The sequence below is a fragment of the Ranitomeya imitator genome, chromosome 6, assembly GCF_032444005.1.
Source record: "Ranitomeya imitator isolate aRanImi1 chromosome 6, aRanImi1.pri, whole genome shotgun sequence".
NCBI classification, from domain to species: domain Eukaryota; kingdom Metazoa; phylum Chordata; class Amphibia; order Anura; family Dendrobatidae; genus Ranitomeya; species Ranitomeya imitator.
The window spans coordinates 376,543,830-376,564,856 of NC_091287.1; the positions used below are offsets into that span (position 1 = coordinate 376,543,830).

General features: G+C 44.9%; 1 protein-coding gene across 1 annotated transcript in view; it reads right to left on the reverse strand.

Moving 5' to 3' along the window:
- The window catches only part of SEH1L (SEH1 like nucleoporin), a 54,990-nt gene extending 34,301 nt beyond the window's left edge, over positions 1–20,689 (reverse strand). Inside the window, exons 1-2 of the mRNA XM_069731009.1 lie at positions 20,479–20,689; positions 17,061–17,111 (exon numbers count right to left, since the gene is read on the reverse strand). Of these exons, the coding sequence (XP_069587110.1) occupies positions 17,061–17,111; positions 20,479–20,589 (162 nt within the window). The 5' untranslated portion in view covers positions 20,590–20,689. The remainder of the gene's footprint in view (positions 1–17,060; positions 17,112–20,478) is intronic.
- Between the last annotated feature and the right edge of the window lie 338 nt (positions 20,690–21,027).

Below are 21,027 nucleotides of genomic sequence, written 5' to 3' on the forward strand. Positions count from 1 at the left end.
ACACAGGGTTAATGCCGGCGGTAATGAACCGCGTTATGCCGTGGGTAATGCACTCCATTACCGCCACTATTAACCCTGTGTGACCAAGTTTTTACTATTGATGCTGCCTATGCAGCGTCAGTAGTAAACAAAATTGTAATGTTAAAAATACTAAAAAAAAAAAACTGCTATGCTCACCCTCCGTTGTCCGCTGAGCCACGCACGGCCTCCACAATCTTCCGTTCCCATACATGCATTGCGAAATTACCCCGAATACTTAGTCATCTGGGTAATTTCGCAATGCATCCTGGGAACGGAAGATGGCGGCAGCCATGCACCTATCGCTGGAGCTTCGGTGGATCCCGCCGGAGGGTGAGTATATAACTATTTTTTATTTTAATTATTATTATTATTTTTTTTTTTTTTTAACAGGGATATGGTGCCCACACTGCTGTATACTACGTGGGCTGTGTTACATACTATGTGGGCTGTGTGATATACTCCGTGGGCTGTGCTATATATTATGTGGCCACTGTAATATACTGCATGGGCAGTGTTATATATTACGTGGCTGGGCAATATAGTACGTGGACATGCATATTCTAGAATACCCGATGCATCAGAATCGGGATATAGAGAATATATATAGAGAATATATATATATATAGAGAATATATATATATATAGAGAATATATATATATATATATATATATATATAGAGAATATATATATATATATATATATATAGAGAATATATATATATATATAGAGAATATATATATATATATATATATATATATATATATATAGAGAATATATATATATAGAGAATATATATATATATATATATAGAGAATATATATATATATATATATATATATATATATATATATATATATATATATATATACACACATACACAAAGCGGTGTTCAAAAGTCCTGCATAGGATAAATTGATCGATTCTTCAAGTTTTAAAAGTTTTCTGTTGAATATCTTCAAAATTAGCCAATCACAGATGAGGTTCTTGTGACCAATCATAACCTGGATAGTGAATCATACTGTAGAGTTTTATGATGGGAACCTTCAGATTTTTGTCAGCGGAGGATCGTGTGCAAGTTGTGGTGCTACATGAAGAGGGTTATACTGGCCCCCAGATCGCAAGTTAGGTCAGCTGTAATCAGAGTACAGTCGTAAGAATTTTGCAGGAACATAAGCAGCTTGGAATTACCCAGGACAGGCCCAGATCTGGTCGGCCCAGAAAGTCAACTAAAAGGGAGGATAGAGTACTGATAAGAACATCCCTCGCCAATCGAAAGCTCACCTCTCCTCAGCTTCTGCGAGAATGGCAAGAAAAGTGCAATATTGAGGTAGCAACATCAACTGTTAGGAAGAGATGTTTGGAAGCAGGATTGAGAGGGTGCAAGGCCCGAAAGAAGCCATTGATGACAGCCATACAAAGACAAAGGCGAAAACTGTGGGCATTGAAATATTTAAAATGGAGGAAGGAGGAGTGGGAAAAAGTGCTATTTAGTGATGAAAGCACTTTTTGCATTTTAGGAAATGATGGCAAGTCTTATGTGAGAAGGTTCCCACATGAAGAGTACAAGCCAGAGTGTTTGAGCTCCTCTGTGAAACATCCGATGAAAGTAATGGTCTGGGGCTGTATGGCAGCCAATGGTGATGGAAGGCTTCATATTGTGGAGGGTATGGTTAATGCAAAAAAATACATAGACATCCTTAATAAGAAAATGCTGCCTTCTGCTCAACACTCTGAATTAAATAAAAAAATAAAAAGTAAAATTTAAGTCTGCGTGAACTTGCATTGGAAGTTAATGAACTTAGAAACCTGTTCACCATTCTACACACTGTACTGGTGTAGGTATGGTTATGCTGTAAAAAAAAAAAAAAAAAAAAAAAAAAAATGTAGAGATTTTCCGGCGTATAAGATTTTTAACCCCTGAAAATCTTCTTAAAAGTCAGGGGCCGTCTTATACGCCAGGTGTCGTCTTGTACGCTGGGTGCAGACCAATGTGTATATGGTGGGTGGGGGGAGTGGTCCCTATGTCGAAGAGGGGGCGTCTCACAGGAAAGTGCGAGTGGAGTATCCCCCTATTACCTCATTGTAGCAGCGTGGGGTCTATGTGCTGGGGAGCGGCGGTGGCTGCTCCTCTTTGTACCGCGTGGGTGCTGTGCTGTGGGGCGGCGGCTCCTCTTCGTGCAGCAGCGGTGTATCTTCGTGCAGAGTCGGGACTCCTCCGGCATTTCCCAACTCCTCAAAGCCCAGAGGCACCGGCAGCTCCATTGCTGCGATGTGGTGGCCTCCGGGAAAATGGCCGCTGCGGGCAGCGCATGCTCAGATTCAGATCTCGGGAGACGAGATCTGAATCTGAGCATGCGCCGCCCCCAGCGGCCATTTTCCTGGAGGCCACCGCATCGCAGCAATGGAGCTGCCGGTGCCTCCGGGCCTTGAGCAAATGCCGGAGCCCTGACGTTGCACGAAGATACGCCGCCCCACAGCACAGAGCCCTGACGCTGCACGAAGAGGAGCCGCCGCCCCACAGCACAGCACCCACGCTGTCTAAGGGTCACGGATATTCATTGGTCGCGGCCTCTGTCTGTCATGGAAATCCAAGTCGCTGATTGGTCGTGGGTGTTTTGCCACAACCAATCAGCGACGACCATAGTCTGGCAGCGAAATGGCCGCTGCTTTACTGCCCTGCAGTCAGCGCTGAGTGCTCACACAGGGGTTAATGCCAGAGTTAACGGACCGCGGTGTAATGCACTCCGTTAACGCAGCTATTAAACCTGTGTGACCGACTTTTTACTATTGATGCTGCATATGCAGCATCAATAGTAAAACGATCTAATGTTACAAATAATAATAATAAAAAAAGGTTATTCTCACCCTCCGTCGTCGCCTGGTGTCCTCGGCAGTGTAAGCGGCAGGTTCCGGTGCCAAGGATGCTATGCGAGAATGACCTGCCATGACGTCACGATCATATGACCGCGACATCACAGCTCCTGCGCTCATACCAACCCTGGGACCGTAAGCTGCTGCGTGCACCGCACACAAGCGCCAGGACTACAAGGCCTCTTCGGAAGGTGAGTATATGTTTATTTTTTATTTTAAGTCTTTTTTAATTACGCATATAGTGCCCACATTGCTATATACTACGTGGGCTGTGTTACATACTACGTGGGCTATGTTATATACTACATCTCTGTGCTATATACTATGTAGCTGGGAAATATACAACGTGACTATCCAATATACTACGTGGCTGTGCAATATATTACGTGCTCTGTGCTATATACTACGTAGCTGTGCAATATACTATGTGGCTGTGTCGGTTCTGTTATATACTACGTGGCAGTGCAATATACTACGATATACGACGTGGCTGTTATATACTACGTGGCTGACCTATAGACTACATGCCTGTGCAATACACTACGTGGCTATGTTATATACTACGTCACCGTGCAATATAGTACGTAGCCTGGGCTATATACTACCTACATATTGTAGAATACCCGATACGTTAGAAGCGGGCCACCATCTAGAGAGTGTGAATATATATATATATATATATATATATATATATATATATATATATATATATATATATATATATATATTATACATTCACACTGAAGGCATCAAAACTATGAATTAACACATGTGGAATTAATTATATACTTAAAAAAAGTGTGAGATAACTGAAAATATGTCTTATATTCTAGGTTCTTCAAAGTAGCCACCTTTTGCTTTGATGACTGCTTTGCACACTCTTGGCATTCTCTTTATGAGCTTCAAGAGGTAGTCACCGGAAATGGTTTTCACTTCACCGGTGTGCCCTTTCAGGTTTAGTAAGTGGGATTTCTTGCCTTATAAATGGGGTTGGGACATCAGTTGTGTTGAGCAGAAGTCTCGTGGATACACAGCTAATAGTCCTACTGAATAGATTGTTAGAACTTTTATTATGGCAAGAAAAAAGCAGCAAAGTAAAGAAAAACGAGTGGCCATCATTACTTTAATAAATGAAGGTCAGTCAGTTCCAAAAATTGGGAGAACTTTGAAAGTGTCCCCCAAGTGCAGTTGCAAAAACTATCAAGCGCTACAAAGAAACTGGCTCACATGAGGACCGCCCAGGAAAGGAAGACCAAGAGTCACCTTTGCTTCTGAGGATAAGTTTATCTGAGTCACCAGCCTCAGAAATCGCAGGTTAACAGCAGCTCAGATTAGAGACCAGGTCAATGCCACACAGAGTTCTAGCAGCAGACACATCTGTACAACAACTGTTAAGAGGAGACTTTGTGCAGCAGGCCTTCATGGTAAAATAGCTGCTAGGAAACCACTGCTAAGGACAGGCAACAAGCAGAAGAGACTTGTTTGGGCTAAAGAACACAAGGAATGGACATTAGACCAGTGGAAATCTGTGCTTTGGTCTCATGAGTCCAAATTTGAGCTCTTTGGTTCCAACCACCATGTCTGTGTGCGACGCAGAAAAGGTGAACGGATGGACTCTACATGCCTGGTTCCCACCGTGAAGGATGGAGGAGGAGGAGGAGGAGGTGTGATGGTGTGGGGGTGCTTTGCTGGTGACACTGTTGGGGATTTATTCAAAATTGAAGGCATACTGAACCAGCATGCTACCACAGCATCTTGCAGCAGCATGCTATTCCATCCGGTTTGCATTTAGTTGGACCATTTATTTTTCAACAGGACAATGACCCCAAACACACCTCCAGGCTGTGTAAGAGCTATTAGACCAAGAAGGAGAGTGATGGGGTGCTACACCAGATGACCTTGCTTCCACAGTCACCACACCTAACCCCAATCGAGATGGTTTGGGGTGAGTTGGACGGCAGAGTGAAGGCAAAAGGGTCACCAAGTGCTAAACATCTCTGGGAACTCCTTCAAGATTGTTGGAAGACCATTTCCGGTGACTACCTCTTGAAGCTCATCAAGAAAATGCCAAGAGTGTGCAAAGCAGTCAAAGCAAAAGGTGGCTACTTTGAAGAATCTAGAATATAAGACATATTTTCAGTTTCACACTTTTTTGTTAGGTATATAATTCCACATGTGTTAATTCATAGTTTTGATGCCTTCAGTGAATTTACAATTTTCATAATCATGAAAATACAGAAAAATCTTTAAATGAGAAGGTGTGTCCAAACTTTTGATCTGTACTGTACATATATATATATATATATATATATATATATATATATATATATATATATATATATATATATATATACATATATATATATACATACATACATACATACATACATACATACATACATACATACATACATACACACACACAATTGTTCCAATGCTCATTTTGAGGAGTTGGACGAGTGTCACGCAAGTATGCGATTTTTTTCTCACCTAACATCCGTATGCAGTCTGTTTCTATAATCTTTTATTAACTGTATTTCTCTATGTAACTTATAGCTAGTGTACAAGTCTAACAAAGCAATCACATATATACAGATACAAACAGACCAGGTGCAGTGGAAATCCAAGTCCTGTGGTTAGTAATGGAGAGGAGTCTATCAGACACCTCCCTTACTTATGCAATAATAATAATAATAAAAAAAAAAAATACGGTAGTTTATTTGAATAAACGCTCCCTCCACGCTTCCCCTGGTTCCCCATAAAAAAAAAAAAAAAAAAACACATAAAAAGAGATAAATAAAGACAAGACGCTGTACCTCATTCACCAACGCATTAAAAATCAAAAAGTTCCCATACAGGTCCACAGAAGTCTAAGGCGTTCCTAAGACGAATCCCGATGGGTGTCGGATTCGGGGTTCGCTGTGGGAACTTCATGTTTTCTAATAAAGACAAGACAGTCCCTTGTTCAGTTTCTCTTTTGCCATGTTCTTCAGGTTTCCATTTGTGAACTACGTCAGATTCCCTGCAATAAGCCGGACTTGGCTTTTCCCCCTCCCCCCCCCCTATAAATTGGTGAATAAGGGAAAATTTGGAGAAGTGTCTTCATATATAAAGCAGTGCACCCCGATTGCCGCTGCACCAGGGCAATCAGGAAGAATAATATGATGCGCCACTTCTGGGGTGGCTGAGGACTTGTATTTTTAGACTCGAAAGGGCCCAATAACCAGGGACCTTCCCAGTCTGATCATATAAACCCACAGCTGTCTGCTTTACCTTTGCTGGTTATCAAATATAGGGGAAACCCACATTGGGCGTTTAACCTATTAAATTAATAAAAACCTATAGTGCCACATGAAATGCACTGAAGGGTGCTAGTTTATTATATGTAGGAGACTAACATTATATATCTAACAGAACATCTATTATCTATTCTCAGGGTTTTGGCTGTGAATTTATTGTAATTGGCTGATGAAATTTCGTGGTTCCTTTGAGAGGTGTGTGAGAAAAAAACCCCAAAAAAAACGGTACACATGGTCCACGTGGCATCTGTTTTTCTTCTCGCACCTATTGATGAGTCTCAGACAATTAACACGGTCATATACAGCATGCTGCAATTTCTCAGCCAGATTCCAGCTGAGGTGCGAGAGTGCAATTTTTATCACAGTGAAATCAGTCTATTTATATACAGACTAGATGGTGGCCCGATTCTAACGCATCGGGTACTCTAGAATATGCATGTCCACGTAGTATATTGCTCAGCTACGTAGTATATTGCCCAGCCAGGTTTGTCACAGGTGAAAAAATAAAAAATAAACATATACTCACCTTTCCGAAGGCCCCTTGTAGTCCACGGCAGCTTGCGGTCCCAGGGTTGGTATCAGAGCGCAGGACATGTGATGACGTCGCAGTCACATGACCGTGACGTCATGGCAGGTCCTTCTGCCATACCATCTTTGCCACCGGAAACTGCAGAGGAAGATGGCGGCCGGCGGGAGCGGCTCAGCGGACTACGGAGGGCGAGTATAGCAGTTTTATATTTTTTTTATTATTTTTAACATTACATTTTTTTACTATTGATGCCGCATAGGCAGCATCAATAGTAAAAAGTTGGGGACACAGGGTTAATAGCGGCGGTAATGGAGTGCGTTACCCACGGCATAACGCGGTCCGTTACCGCCGGCATCAACCCTGTGTTAGCCGTGACCGGAGGGGAGTATGCGGGCGACAGGTACTGACTGCGGGGAGTAAGGAGCAGCCATTTTCTTCCGGACTGTGCCCGTCGCCGATTGGTCACGGCAGCCATGACAGGCAGCTGGCGAGACCAATCAGCGAATGAATAACCGTGACAGAAGGACAGACAGACGGAAGTGACCCTTAGACAATTATATAGTAGATGTGAGCGAAACCTTTACCTCAGAATTGAGTATTTTGATAATGACTGATCGATTCTGGCAGAGACAGAAGCAGATCTCTCTGATAAGATATATTGCAAAGTTGCTTATTTTTAGGTGTACTATTCATTCATGAAATTAAATTAAAGTTAAAATCATGGCTACTCTTAAGTAAACATTTTCTGATAGGTCATTTCACCGTGGAATCCGCCTGAAAAGACGTCACATGCACAAACCCTTACAAGTTAAAACAGTTTGTCTGATATTCTCATGGTTCATATGAGAAAAAAAAAAACCCCACGCATTATCAGTATTAAATTATTAAAATTATGTGGTGCATACAAGAATGACACTATTGCTATACATGTACAGCACGTGAGGTTTTTGGTTTACACTTTTTCATCAAAATGTAAGCGCCAACCAACCACACCAAATAACCAAAATTGGCATCTACTCTAACTATACAGACTCACCACTCCATGTGCCCACACAGGCTATTTGGAAAAGCTAGGTAGCAAGCTTAGCTTTGAATAAAACTGTTTGGGGAGAGACGGGTGGGATAAGGAATCACAATCCAGGAGGGGTCGATACTCCCAAAACCAACCACAAAAAAAAAAAAAAAAAAATGTATAGGGAACATGAAGGTGAGTCTCTGGAGTTAGGGTCCATCCATGAGGTCAGTTTGGTGTTGTTCAATGGCTTTTACACTTTTTGTTTATAAAAAAAAAAAAAAAAAAAAAAAAGAGAGATTACAAAATGGTAGAGGAAACCTATCATATCTCAAAACGCTATATTAACCTACTGATATTAAGGTTAATCTGCAGGTTAATGGCGCTGCAAAGATATGAGGACACCGCACTGAAAGCCTGGCTACAGGGAGGAAAATAACTACTTTCCTCCCAGCAGCCTCGGGCTTTCAGTCATAGAGGCGCAACTTCAGTCACTGCTCAGTACATGGAGAACGGTGGCATGCCCCGGCACTGACTGACAGCCACCTCAACAGCTCATCAGTACAGAGCCGGCTGTCAGTTAATTCCAGGGGAAAGGTTATAGCCAATGCTCACTGTATACTGAGCAATCACTAAAGCCGCGCCTCTATAACTCAAAGCCCAAGGATGCCGGGAAGAATAAAGTTAATTTCCTCCCAGCAGCATTAACCCCGTATCTACAGGTTAATAGTGTTTTGGGACATGACAGGGTCCCCCTTTAAGTACCTCGCAGTTTTTTTTTTGTTTTTTTTTTTACCTGTACAGCAATAGTGGAGGCCATGTATTCATCAGTCACAGTGTGCCGCACAGTGTATGTATATATAAATTTTCATGATTACTGACCAGCTTACATCACAGATACCATTTACAGCTGTGGCAAAAATTAGGAAACCACTGCAAAATGTTCAGTTTGTCTGATTTTTCTCTTTATAGGTATACTAGTAGAATAAAGCGGCTTTGTTTGCGTAAAGTATGTTAAATTGTTGGTTATGGTAGCTAAAGTAAAATTTTCAGTGTCACCCTGAAATTGACATTTTCAGAGTGCTACAGTAAAAAAATTTTCCCACTTTATATTTTGATTATTTTGACATTTTACTAATTTCTCGTAGCATTCATGCGAACAACTTGTTTTTTTAAATTTCAACATTTTTATTGCAAATTCAACACAAACTTTTTTTTTGTCTCAAGTATAGCTTCACAACGCATATCAGCTTGCATTTGTTCGTCTCCCAAAAAATACATTTGTAAAAACTTTAGATCTTCATTTGCTACAGGAAGCATTGAACCGATTTTGTGATATATTTGGCCCTGGACTTTAAGGCTGTGTGCACACGTTCAGGATTTTTTTATATTTCTTCCGCTATAAAAACGCAATAAAACCGCGAAAAAAAACACATACGTTAAGCATCCTATTTATTAGAATGCAATCCTCATTTTTTGTGCACATGCTGCGTTTTCTTCCGCGGCGGAATCGCATTCCGGGAAAAAAACGCAGCATGTTCATTCTTTGTGCTGAATCGCGGGGATTCCGCACACATAGGAATGCATTGATCCGCTTACTCTTCGCATGTGGCTATGCCCACCATGCAGACCTCCAGGTCCTGGGAACCATATCCTGTGAAAAAAAAAATAAATAAATAATAAAAAAAAAAAAATTAATATTTAAAAATCGTGATATTCTTCCCTTCCGGCGGCCCCCGCAGCCTTCCCAGGGATGCTTTGTGGCAATGACATGTGATGACGTAGCGATGTCGCGAGATGCTACGTCATCTGGGGTCATTGCCACAATGCATTATTGGGAGCGGGAGCATCGCGAGTAGTGGGAAAGCTGTCGGGGCCGCCGGAAGGTGAGAATATCACGATTTTTAAATTTTTTTAAAATTATTTTTAACATTAGATCTTTTACTATTGATGCTGCATAGGCAGCATCAATAGTAAAAAGTTGGTCACAATTGTCAAACACTATGTTTGACAAGTGTGACCAACCTGTCAATCAGTTTTTCAAGCATTGCTACAGATCGCTTGGAAAACGCTAGCATTCTGCAAGCTAATTACGCTTGCAAAACGCTAGTGTTTAGCGGGAAAAGACATGCCAATTCTGCATGCGTTTTACCAGCGGCACAGTTGCAGAATTGCCGTGGCAATTCCGGACGTGTGCACATAGCCTAAAAGTTGGCCTAAATCCTGCTTCCTGCAGTACAGCTGTCGTACCAAAGGATGTCATCTGGAAAGATGAATTGTATCTCCTAATATTTACAGAAAATGCTTAGACTCGGGAGTTGTTCATGACATGTATGAAAGAAGTGGTTCAGGAGGTAGATCTAAGGTGGCAAACTAACTTTGCCATTTGAGCAGCACATACCAGGCAAGTTAAGCTTCTTTGCTTGACAACGTTTGCATATTATGTCCATTTTGCCAATTATTACTTTCTGATGTGACCTATAGCCTTGAATTGGGTTGTAGTGAAATGTTTCCAAACTCAAATCAGCCTGTCTACATCTTTGCACAAGTTGCATGTCGTATGCGGTCATTTTCACAACGTTCATCCTTTTGTTCAGATGTTTCCATATTCCTTGCTTCAGCCTCCATTATCAGATTTTTGTGAAGATGACATTCCCGTTGCTCTGATGTCTCAGCTGCCTTACATTTAGCCTGTCTCATCCGTTTCTTTTCAAGCCGCGAGTCACATTGTTCACTTGTCTCAGCTCTTTGACACAATTTTGCATTCTTAGCTTTGGGATTAACTTGCCCAATAGACTGTCGTTTATTTGGGCGGCATTTTAAAAAGTAGTCATTAGTATTATGACCCTTTAGTATTCACCTGACACTGATAACAGATGTAATAGGATGAATAATAATGAAGTAATGAAAACCGCCTCACAGACAGACTTGTCTAGTTGCCCATAGCAGCCAATCAGAGCTCAGCTTTCATTTTACCTCAGCAGCTTCAATGATGAAAGCTCCCTATAGTAAGCAATAATGGCAATCTTACTATGAGGCATTTTACGCCTGACCAATATTGCTGCTCAGTAATGTTCATCCCTGTGCGTAGGGTGCATCCACCTGAGTGTGTTTGCATGCGTGTGTGTGGTGCGCATGTGGTATTTATGAGGTGGTGTTGTGGTATTTGTGGGGTGGTGTTTGTGTTGTGTGTTGAGGCATTTCATAGAATATTAGAGTTGGAAGGGACCTCCTGGGTCATCTGGTCCAACCCCCCTGCTCAAAGCAGGATTCACTAAATCATCACAGACAGATGTCTGTCCAGCCTCTGTATGAAGACATTCATTGAAGGAGAACTCACCACATCTCGTGGCAGCCTGTTCCACTCATTAATCACCCCAACAGTCAAAAAGTTTTTTCTAATAACTAATCTGTGTCTCCTCCCATTCAGTTTCATCCCATTGCTTCTAGTCTTTCCTAGTGCAAATGAGAATAAAGATGATCCGTCTACAATGTGACAGCCCTTGAGATATTTGAAGACAGCTATTAAGTCTCCTCAGTCTTTTTTTGCAAGCTAAACATTCCCAAATCCTGTGACCGTTCCTCATAGAACATGGTTTGCAGATTTGTGTGGTGTTGTGCTTGTGGGTTGGTGTATGTGTGCTGTCTGTGTGATGTTTGTATAGTGTTTGTGAAATGTTTGTGTGTTGTGTGTGGTGGTGAGGCCCCTTTAGCAGCGACTCTTTGGCGCCGTCGCTACAATACGTCCCTGTCAGCCACAACCATTTTCCCCTCAGCACTTTTACTTTCACCTTCACATTTCTCCATTATATGTATAGGGCCTAACTTCGGGGGCCCCAATCTGATGACGGGGGAAGCTAGCAAGATTTAATGTGCGCAGTATTCTGCTCCTGTGGGTGGAGAGGAGGCGTGCCAAATTTCACCCAAATCGGGCGAGAACTCTGGAATTGTATAGAGCGGGATACTACAGATTGAACTCTTCTTTTATGCTATAAACTTCTGACATGTCTCTCGAATTGCCAAGCAATACATTTGTTTTTTTTTCTTTCCGAAAAGTAGAAATTGTCAAAATGAAAAAAATAAATAAATAAATAAAAATCCAGGGCTTTCAGACCTCAAATAATGCAAAGAATATCGTAGTTACTTACCGATAACGGTATTTCTCTGATCCCATGACGGCACCACAGAGAGAGGGGATCCGCCCACCAAGGACAGGAAACCCACAGGTCAAAAAAGGCGGGACCTCTCTTCCACCTCAGTTTGGTTTACAGAGCCTTAACAGGACTACAGCTGTAACTTAAATGGTTATTAACAACAAATTTTTTTTTTGAGACACCGCGTGACTAAGTATCAATGGTTGATTACTAGTGTGCACACCCACACGTAAAAGGGAGGGAATATACGGGTGCCGTCATGGGATCAGAGAAATACCATTATCGGTAAGTAACTACGATATTCTCTTACTCCCATGACGGCACCACTGAATTCCATAGAATGTGTTTTTAGGGTGGGATTACTGCCTCTAAGACCCTTCTACCAAAGGTTAGGTCTGAAGAGCAAGACATGTCCAGTTGGTAGTGTTTGAAAAATGTAGAGAGAGAAGACCAAGTGGCTGCTCTACATATCTGGTCAATCGATGCGCCTGCTCGCTCTGCCCAAGAGGTTGCTACCGACCTAGTTGAATGAGCTTTGATCCCGTCTGGAACGGCTCCATTGGATGAGGCGTATGCTAGAGTGATTGCATCCTTTACCCATCTCGCCAGTGTTGCTTTTAAAGCTTTGTGTCTTTTATTTGGGGCCTGAAAACAAACAGAGACCTGCCTTTCCTACACTCCCTTGTGGCTGTTATATATTGGGTTAGACAGCGCTTGAGATCTAATGTGTGTAAAGACTTTTCCTTTTCATTCTTGGGATTTTGGCAAAAAGATGGCAAGGATATCTCCTGAGATCTGTGAAACCGTGATGCTACTTTAGGCAAGTAAGATGGGTCAGTCCTAAGGACTACTCTGTCCTCTAATATCTGAGTTAGAGGCGGGTAAGCTGAAAGAGCCTGCAAGTCACTAATTCTGCGGGTGGAGGTTAATGCTACCAGAAGAGAGGTTTTCAGGGATACTATCTTTAAGGAAGCTTGAGATAGGAGTTCAAAAGGTGCTTTAGTTAGTGCAGAAAGTACTAGATTTAGGTCCCAGGGAGGCGAAGTGTGGTGTAGGACTGGTTTAGACCTAATTGAGGCTTTAATAAACCTTTTTATCCAGTGATTCCCTGCTAGGTCACAGTTGTATAGGTAGGGCGCCTAATGCTGCGATTTGAACCTTAAGGGTACTTGTTGCTAACCCTTTTTCTAATCCTTTCTGAAGGAATTCTAGTACTTCCTGAATTGGGATTTTTCCCGACACGCTGACATTTGGATTAGAGAGGGACTTATTCCAGACCTTGCCGTACGCTCTGGTGGGTACTGGCTTTTGGTAGAAGTTCCCTCTCTGTCATGTGTAGGTTTTTTACTTGTGGGTGATTTATTGGCCCCCCTAGATTTGGGATATCCGGGAGAACCCATGGTTCTATTACTGACATTAAGCGTAGCCATGGGAACCACGCTTTTTGGCCAAAACGGGGCTATCATAATTACTCTTGTGACGCTTAGCACAGAATTTGGCCAAATAGTGTGAGTCCATCAACCATCGTCAAGGTGGTCTCATTAAACTGATGGTTACCTGACCTCCCTGTCCAAATGTGAACACTTACCGAAGGCTAATGTCTGTATGCTTGGGTGAATATGGACACCTCTCTCAGCAAAGCCTACATATGGGTTGGCCGGAACCAAGTGTGATTAGATGTAATTAAAAATTATTTTGTATATTATATATGGAGGTAGCTGCTCCTGGTATGCACCTATTCACACTAGTTTGGATGTGCCAGTCGTTTTTCTGTCAATTCTATGTTAGCTTACTGACTGAGCACTCCTCCCTTCACCATCTGGTTTTTAATTACATCTAAATCACACTTGGTTCCGGCCAACCCATGGTTGCGTTGGCAATTTAAATATATTAAGGACGGGTCTAAAATTAAGTGTCCACTCGCTTCCTGATTTTTTTTTTCCAGGCTTGAAGAAAGTATGTCAGTCTCCCTCCTACGTGGGGCGCACCTTCATTCGGATTGTTTCTTATTGTCTGGTTTGTTAAACTTGAAGCCTCTGCCTTTAAACCTTTTATCCTCCCATCCTTCTTTTTGTTTTTTTTGGGGGCATTTATGCATGAATTTCCTACCCCGAAAGGGTCGTTTGTAGGATTGGTTAAGAAACCCTGGGAAGGCTTTCTTCTTGTCTACGGCCTTTTCGAGGATGTCATCTAGGGTAGGCCCAAACAAAAATTCTCCCTCACATGGTATAGAGCATAACTTTGGTTTAGTTTGTAGGTCTCCTGGCCAGCACTTGAGCCATAGTGCTCTTCTAGTTGCATTCAAAAATTAAGCTGTCAGTCTCACAGAGTCTATGGAAGCGTCTGCCAAATATGCAGCACCCCTCATTACTGACACAGAATCCAATATTGATTCCCTTGAGGTTTTATTCCCTAATTGGGACTCTAGGTCGTCCAACCACACCATCAATGCTCTTGCCGTGCATGTAGCAGCTATTCCTTGTTTTAAACCCCCGCTAGCCGCTTCCCAGGAGCCTTTTAAGCTTCGACCTTGTCCATAGGGTCCCCATATCTTCAAAGGGTAATGCAAATTTTTTAGAGGCCTTCGCGATAGCGACATCTATTTTTGGCGCTTAAACCTTCCCCCCCCCCACCCTCACCCCCCCAAGAGGCACATGAAGGGTCGTCAAACGGATATTTCCTTTTTGGAGCTAGGAGAACTTTTTTTTATCTGGCCTCTTCCACCCCTTTTTAATTAGGGTCTGTATTTTCTCGTTTAACGGAAACACCCGGCGTTTCCTCTGCTCTAAACCGCTGAACATAAGGTCTTCCGCCGTTTTTTTTTTAGACCGAGTGTCTGCCAGAACCATAGTTGTTCTAACCGCTTTTATCAACGCATCTGTTTCCTCTATAGGAAAACAGTTACGACCACTTTCTGATGATGCCGAGGATGATGAAGATGACAGGGGACTATCCGAGTCATACTCGATACTGTGTTCTTCACTAGAACAGGAATCCGGGGATTTACGTCTTGATTTGTATTTCCTCTTAAGACTTTTTACGTTTTTCAATGCATCTTCCACCTAAGTTTTAATTAGTTCTTTAAAGGTCAGATGCGAATCTTGGAGATTCTTCACTTCAAGTTTTCTCTATGCAAATCGCACAGAGTTTTTTTTACCCATGTAGTAGGTAAATCTGCAGAGCAGATTGCACACACTTTGTGTTTAGTTTTTTCCGTACATTTCTTTCCCTAAGGAATACAACAAGACTCTATCTAGAATATGTACATTCACGAAGGTCACTTACCCTCCTAATGTGAGGGAGGTACCGGTTCAGGTCTTAGAGATGCGTCTTTGACTTGAACCGTTGCCTTTCTCCTGGATCCACTGGAGCCTCTGCGGCATTGGGATCCTGAGCTGTGGCGCTGAGTAGGCTGCTGTTATTCTCACCGTTGCGGGTTATGCTGCAGGCGTTTCTTCGGTAGGGATTGCAGAACCTCTTCTGCGGGTTGCTCTGTTCCACTGATGGTGATCGCCGAGCAACAGTTTTTGGCCACTCTGCAGTTTATATTTCCCACCTGCAGTGCCATTAACTTCCGGTTTCAGCGGTGCCCTGTGCTGACCCGGAAGTGACCCGTCGCGCCTGCGCACTAACTTACGGCCAGTCTCGCGCGCGCGCGTCCATTCTGGCAGCCGGCTCCCGGGAGCATCGGAAGCGCCGCCGCAGCCGTCGCTGCATCCCATGTCGGCGCTTCCTGTCTGTGGCCGCCACCACCATCCCCCAGGGCCTCAGACCGGCGGTAATTTACCAGGTAGCCGCTGCTACCCATTACCGGTTATTTGGAGAAGGGAAGAGGCAGACCGGATTCCTCTTCACCGCCTCTTCCCTGCACATACACAGGGCCCGCCGACCCCGGATTGTGCTTTCAGGGACGGAAATCCATCTCGACCGCGGAAGGGCCGCCCGCTGCTTGGATTCGGCCAGATGGTCCCCGGTCCGTGACAGAGGTATGTTCACCTGTAGGTTCCCCATCAGGGACAGGAAACCAAACTGAGGTGGAAGAGAAGTCCCACCTTTTTTGATCTGTGGGTTTCCTGAGGGCGGATCCCTCTCTCAGTGGTGCCGTCATGGGGGTAAGAGAAAACAAGTTCCTAATCATTTAGAAACAACAACACTAATGTTTAAACTCAGGAAGAGTTCAGAAATCAATATTTTGTGGAATAACCATGATTTTTAATCACAGCTTTCATGCTTCTTGGCATGCTTTTCACCAGTCTTTCACACTACTTCTGGTGCAAAGATGTAAACAGTTCTTCTTTGTTTGATTGCTTGTGACTATCCATCATCCTCTTAATTACATTCCATAGGTTTTCAATGGGGTTCAGGTCTGGAGATTGTGCTGCCCATGACAGGGTTTTGATGTGGTGGTCTCTTAAATGGAACCTGTCACCCCCAAAATCGAAGGTGAGCTAAGCCCACCGGCATCAGGGGCTTATCTACAGCATTCTGGAATGCTGTAGATAAGCCCCAGATGTATCCTGAAAGATGAGAAAAAGAGGTTAGATTATACTCACTTGGGCGGGCGGTCCGATCCGATGGGCGTCGCGGTCTGGGGCCTCCCATCTTCTTAGGATGACGTCCTCTTATTGTCTTCATGCTGTGGCTCCGGCGTACTTTATCTACCCTGTTGAGCACAGAGCAAAGTACTGCAGTGCGCAGGCGTTGAGCCTCTTTGACCTTTCCCGGCGCCTGCGCACTGCAGTACTTTGCTCTGCCCTCAACAGGGCAGACAAAGTACGCCGGAGCGTGAAGAAAAGAAGAGGATGTCATCGTAAGAAGATGGGAGGCGCCGGACCGGACCACGATGCCCATCAGACCGGACCACAGTGGGCCCGCCCCTGGGTAAGTATAATCTAGCCTCTTTTTCTCATCTTTCAGGATACATCAGGGCTTATCTACAGCATTCCAGAATGCTGTAGATAAGCCCCTGATGCCGGTGGGCTTAGCTCATCTTCGATTTTGGGGGTGACAGGTTCCCTTTAAGTTTTTGCCAGAGCTGTAAAATATGAGTCACTCCTTTTATCGAGAGGTGGCCATGCAATACCAGCCCTGCCAATAATTAGAAATGTCCAAACTTTGCCCTGTACACAGCTATAAAGGCATGACAAACATGTAACAGTAGAACACATCCTACCTTCCAACTCGCAGTGCAATGCCAGTCACCGTTTTCACTTTTGTCCCACACCTGCCATAGAAATGATGAATGTGTTATTCCGAAGCCGCTGATCTCTGAAGGTTCCTCGAACATTTTCACATAAAATGTACTTGTATGGGGCCTCACAGCACACCGGCGTGTACAGGGCTCGCAGCCCACCAGTGGGTATGGGGCCACACAGCCCATCATGGCAGTATGCTTCAGCTGCAGTTGGTAAGGGGCATTACAATCAGAGACATTTATCACTCACCCAGATTCCCTATAAACCTGTAAGGCCGAGTTCACCGTGTAGTCCCTATAAGAACCGCAATGTTCAGGCTGACCGAGGACCCAAATTTACAATCTCAGACATACAAGAGGGAATCCATCACCCCTGGGAAGTAGATGACCTATTAATATGGGCATACATGTAATAGAAATGATACACTAGTTCTACCTGTATGCCTCATATTACCAATCTTGTTGTGGAGAAATGATATATTCTGCCTTTATGATAATTATTTCTTCCAGGTTCTGGGGGGGTACAGTGCCTGGAAGAAATCCCCGCCCTCTCTTTCTTATTACAATACTACCCTCCTCCCATGCATGTCAGTAATGGCCCCAGAATTCTGCGCCCTGCACTCCCTCAGAAATACATATGTCATCCTCCCTTCTATGGGCGCTGCATCCAGGGATCTTCTGCGCAGGAGCCGGTAAGGCACTGTGACCTCCGGTGTGCGCACTGATAAGCTGCTCTCAACACTTCCTCCCTGCGCAGTCATTGCTAGGAACCATGTGTACATAGCGATGACTGTGCAGGGAGGAAGTGGGGACAGCGACCTATTGGAATGCACCCTGGCGCGGAAGTTGCCGATGCCTGCACAGAACCTCCCTGAATGCAGTGCCCATAGAAGGGAGGAGGAGGTGGTATGCATTTCTGAGGGAGTGCAGGGCGCAGTGTTACGGGGCCATAACTGACATGCATGGGAGGGAGATAGTAGTGTAATGAGGACAGGAGGCAGGGATTTAATATGCCCATACTAACAGGTCATAACAGATTCGCTTTAAAAGGGTTGTCCGGTCTAAATTGGTAAGTCTGCAGTCACTTTGTGTGCAACTCTGACTGATAACAGACTGATGAATCCCCCCGCACACACACTGAACTGGGAGGATTCGGTAGTTTCTGACCCAGAACGGCAGGTACATATGCATTACATGTACCGTACTCCCATATAGTGGGCACGGCCTCACTTCATACACTTGTATAGAGTAAGTAACGAATCAGAACTAAACGGCTTTTCTAATTGGAGGTATTTGCTAATATTAGTTTTTATTCTACCTTCTACATATAGGATCCTGGATATGGGAATATCCCTGTAAGTCCACGTGGGTCTTATTAGTTTTCACTGGTGGCACGTAAAGAAAAAGAAACACAGATTCAGACCCCAACACAAGCGATCTGCGTAAAGCACTGTGTAAGTGTGATCTGGCCCTTATGCGGAGTGTCCGTGGGGCGAGCACCGCAGCTTACACTGCCAGCGAGTGCAGGACATTAGAAGACATGGCATGTACAAGCTACATGACAGTATACACAGTGTGCAGCTGACCGCTGCGGGGGCCACAGATCCCACATGTCACTCTATGCTGTGGATGGAGGGGCTTCCCTGCACTTTTGGTCACCATGATATCTGCAGCGGTAAATACCAGTGGGGTATCACTGCAAGACCACCGCTGGAGGGGAACATAGCCTAACACCGCTGGGGTTCTCACCCCATCTCTGTGCTTCAGAACATGTATGTGACTGCTGCAGCCAGTCACTGAGGGGAAAACATGGCAGTAGTATAGAGAAGGGTCAGGTGGATTGATAAACTGTGAAAATTTTAATCAGGGCTGGAGTACCCGCCAAAGTTACCTGCACATAAGATTTTAGAAAGTATAAACAATAATAACGCGCCTAAATGGCCAAATGCCAGGGCGGCCGCTGGCACAACTGTTATGTAATTCTCACTGTGGTCACAGCCACAAATGGCAGCTGTCAATGATGTAGCGGTGGGTGCACAAGAACGTGAGGGGAAGCTCAATGGGATTCCACATGCACTGATCTCCATGCAGAGCCCCCCCCATATCTGACATGTGCAGAGCCCCCCCCATATCTGACATGTGCAGAGCCCCCCCCATATCTGACATGTGCAGAGCCCCCCCATATCTGACATGTGCAGAGCCCCCCCATATCTGACATGTGCAGAGCCCCCCCCATATCTGACATGTGCAGAGCCCCCCCCCCATATCTGACATGTGCAGAGCCCCCCCCCCCATATCTGACATGTGCAGAGCCCCCCCCCATATCTGACATGTGCAGAGCCCCCCCCCCATATCTGACATGTGCAGAGCCCCCCCCATATCTGACATGTGCAGAGCCCCCCCCCATATCTGACATGTGCAGAGCCCCCCCCCATATCTGACATGTGCAGAGCCCCCCCATATCTGACATGTGCAGAGCCCCCCCCCATATCTGACATGTGCAGAGCCCCCCCCCCCCATCTGACATGTGCAGAGCCCCCCCCATATCTGACATGTGCAGAGCCCCCCCATATCTGACATGTGCAGAGCCCCCCCATATCTGACATGTGCAGAGGACCCCCCCATATCTGACATGTGCAGAGGACCCCCCACATATCTGACATGTGCAGAGGACCCCCCACATATCTGACATGTGCAGAGGACCCCCCACATATCTGACATGTGCAGAGGACCCCCCACATATCTGACATGTGCAGAGGACCCCCCACATATCTGACATGTGCAGAGGACCCCCCACATATCTGACATGTGCAGAGGACCCCCCACATATCTGACATGTGCAGAGGACCCCCCACATATCTGACATGTGCAGAGGACCCCCCACATATCTGACATGTGCAGAGGACCCCCCACATATCTGACATGTGCAGAGGACCCCCCACATATCTGACATGTGCAGAGGACCCCCCACATATCTGACATGTGCAGAGGACCCCCCACATATCTGACATGTGCAGAGGACCCCCCACATATCTGACATGTGCAGAGGACCCCCCACATATCTGACATGTGCAGAGGACCCCCCACATATCTGACATGTGCAGAGGACCCCCCACATATCTGACATGTGCAGAGGACCCCCCACATATCTGACATGTGCAGAGGACCCCCCACATATCTGACATGTGCAGAGGACCCCCCACATATCTGACATGTGCAGAGGACCCCACATATCTGACATGTGCAGAGGACCCCCCCATATCTGACATGTGCAGAGGACCCCCCCATATCTGACATGTGCAGAGGACCCCCATATCTGACATGTGCAGCCCATGAGCCCCCGCACTACCTACGTGTACACGGCCAGGACGTGCCTGCTGCCGACCCCATCACTCACTTTCACGCTCTGATCACTGGAACACGTAGCCATTCTCCGGCCATGAAAATCGAAGGAGACGTCATGGATGAGATCTCTGTGATCTGCCGAGATACTCCGCGCCACGAACATGCCGACCACTACGGATGAGTTACGAATGCTACTGACGTCACGAGAAGCCCAAGCTCACGCTCTACAGGAATCAGATTAGTAACTGCGCATGCGTTAAACTTAGCCGCCCTTTACGGTTTAGCAAGCTGCAAGATTAATCACGTGATGTTAAGGGTCAGGTCACGTTTCCGTGAACGAAACTGAAAGAGCGCGCATGCGCACTGCTCCTATCTAAGCATAGCGCTTCTTACCCAAATAATAGTATTGCCATCGAAGTGCTGGTGTTGCCGCAGGTACAGTGAGACTTATTATGGTGGAGCCGGGCTCAGCCTACACCGGAGCTTAGGTTATATAGCAGTGGTAGGTTTTGCAGTTTCCTCTCATACCGCTAGATGGCAGTGTGTGACCGTTCTGCAGTGTTCTGGTAGCGCTTTCCTGGTGACAACGTGCTGTTCTCAG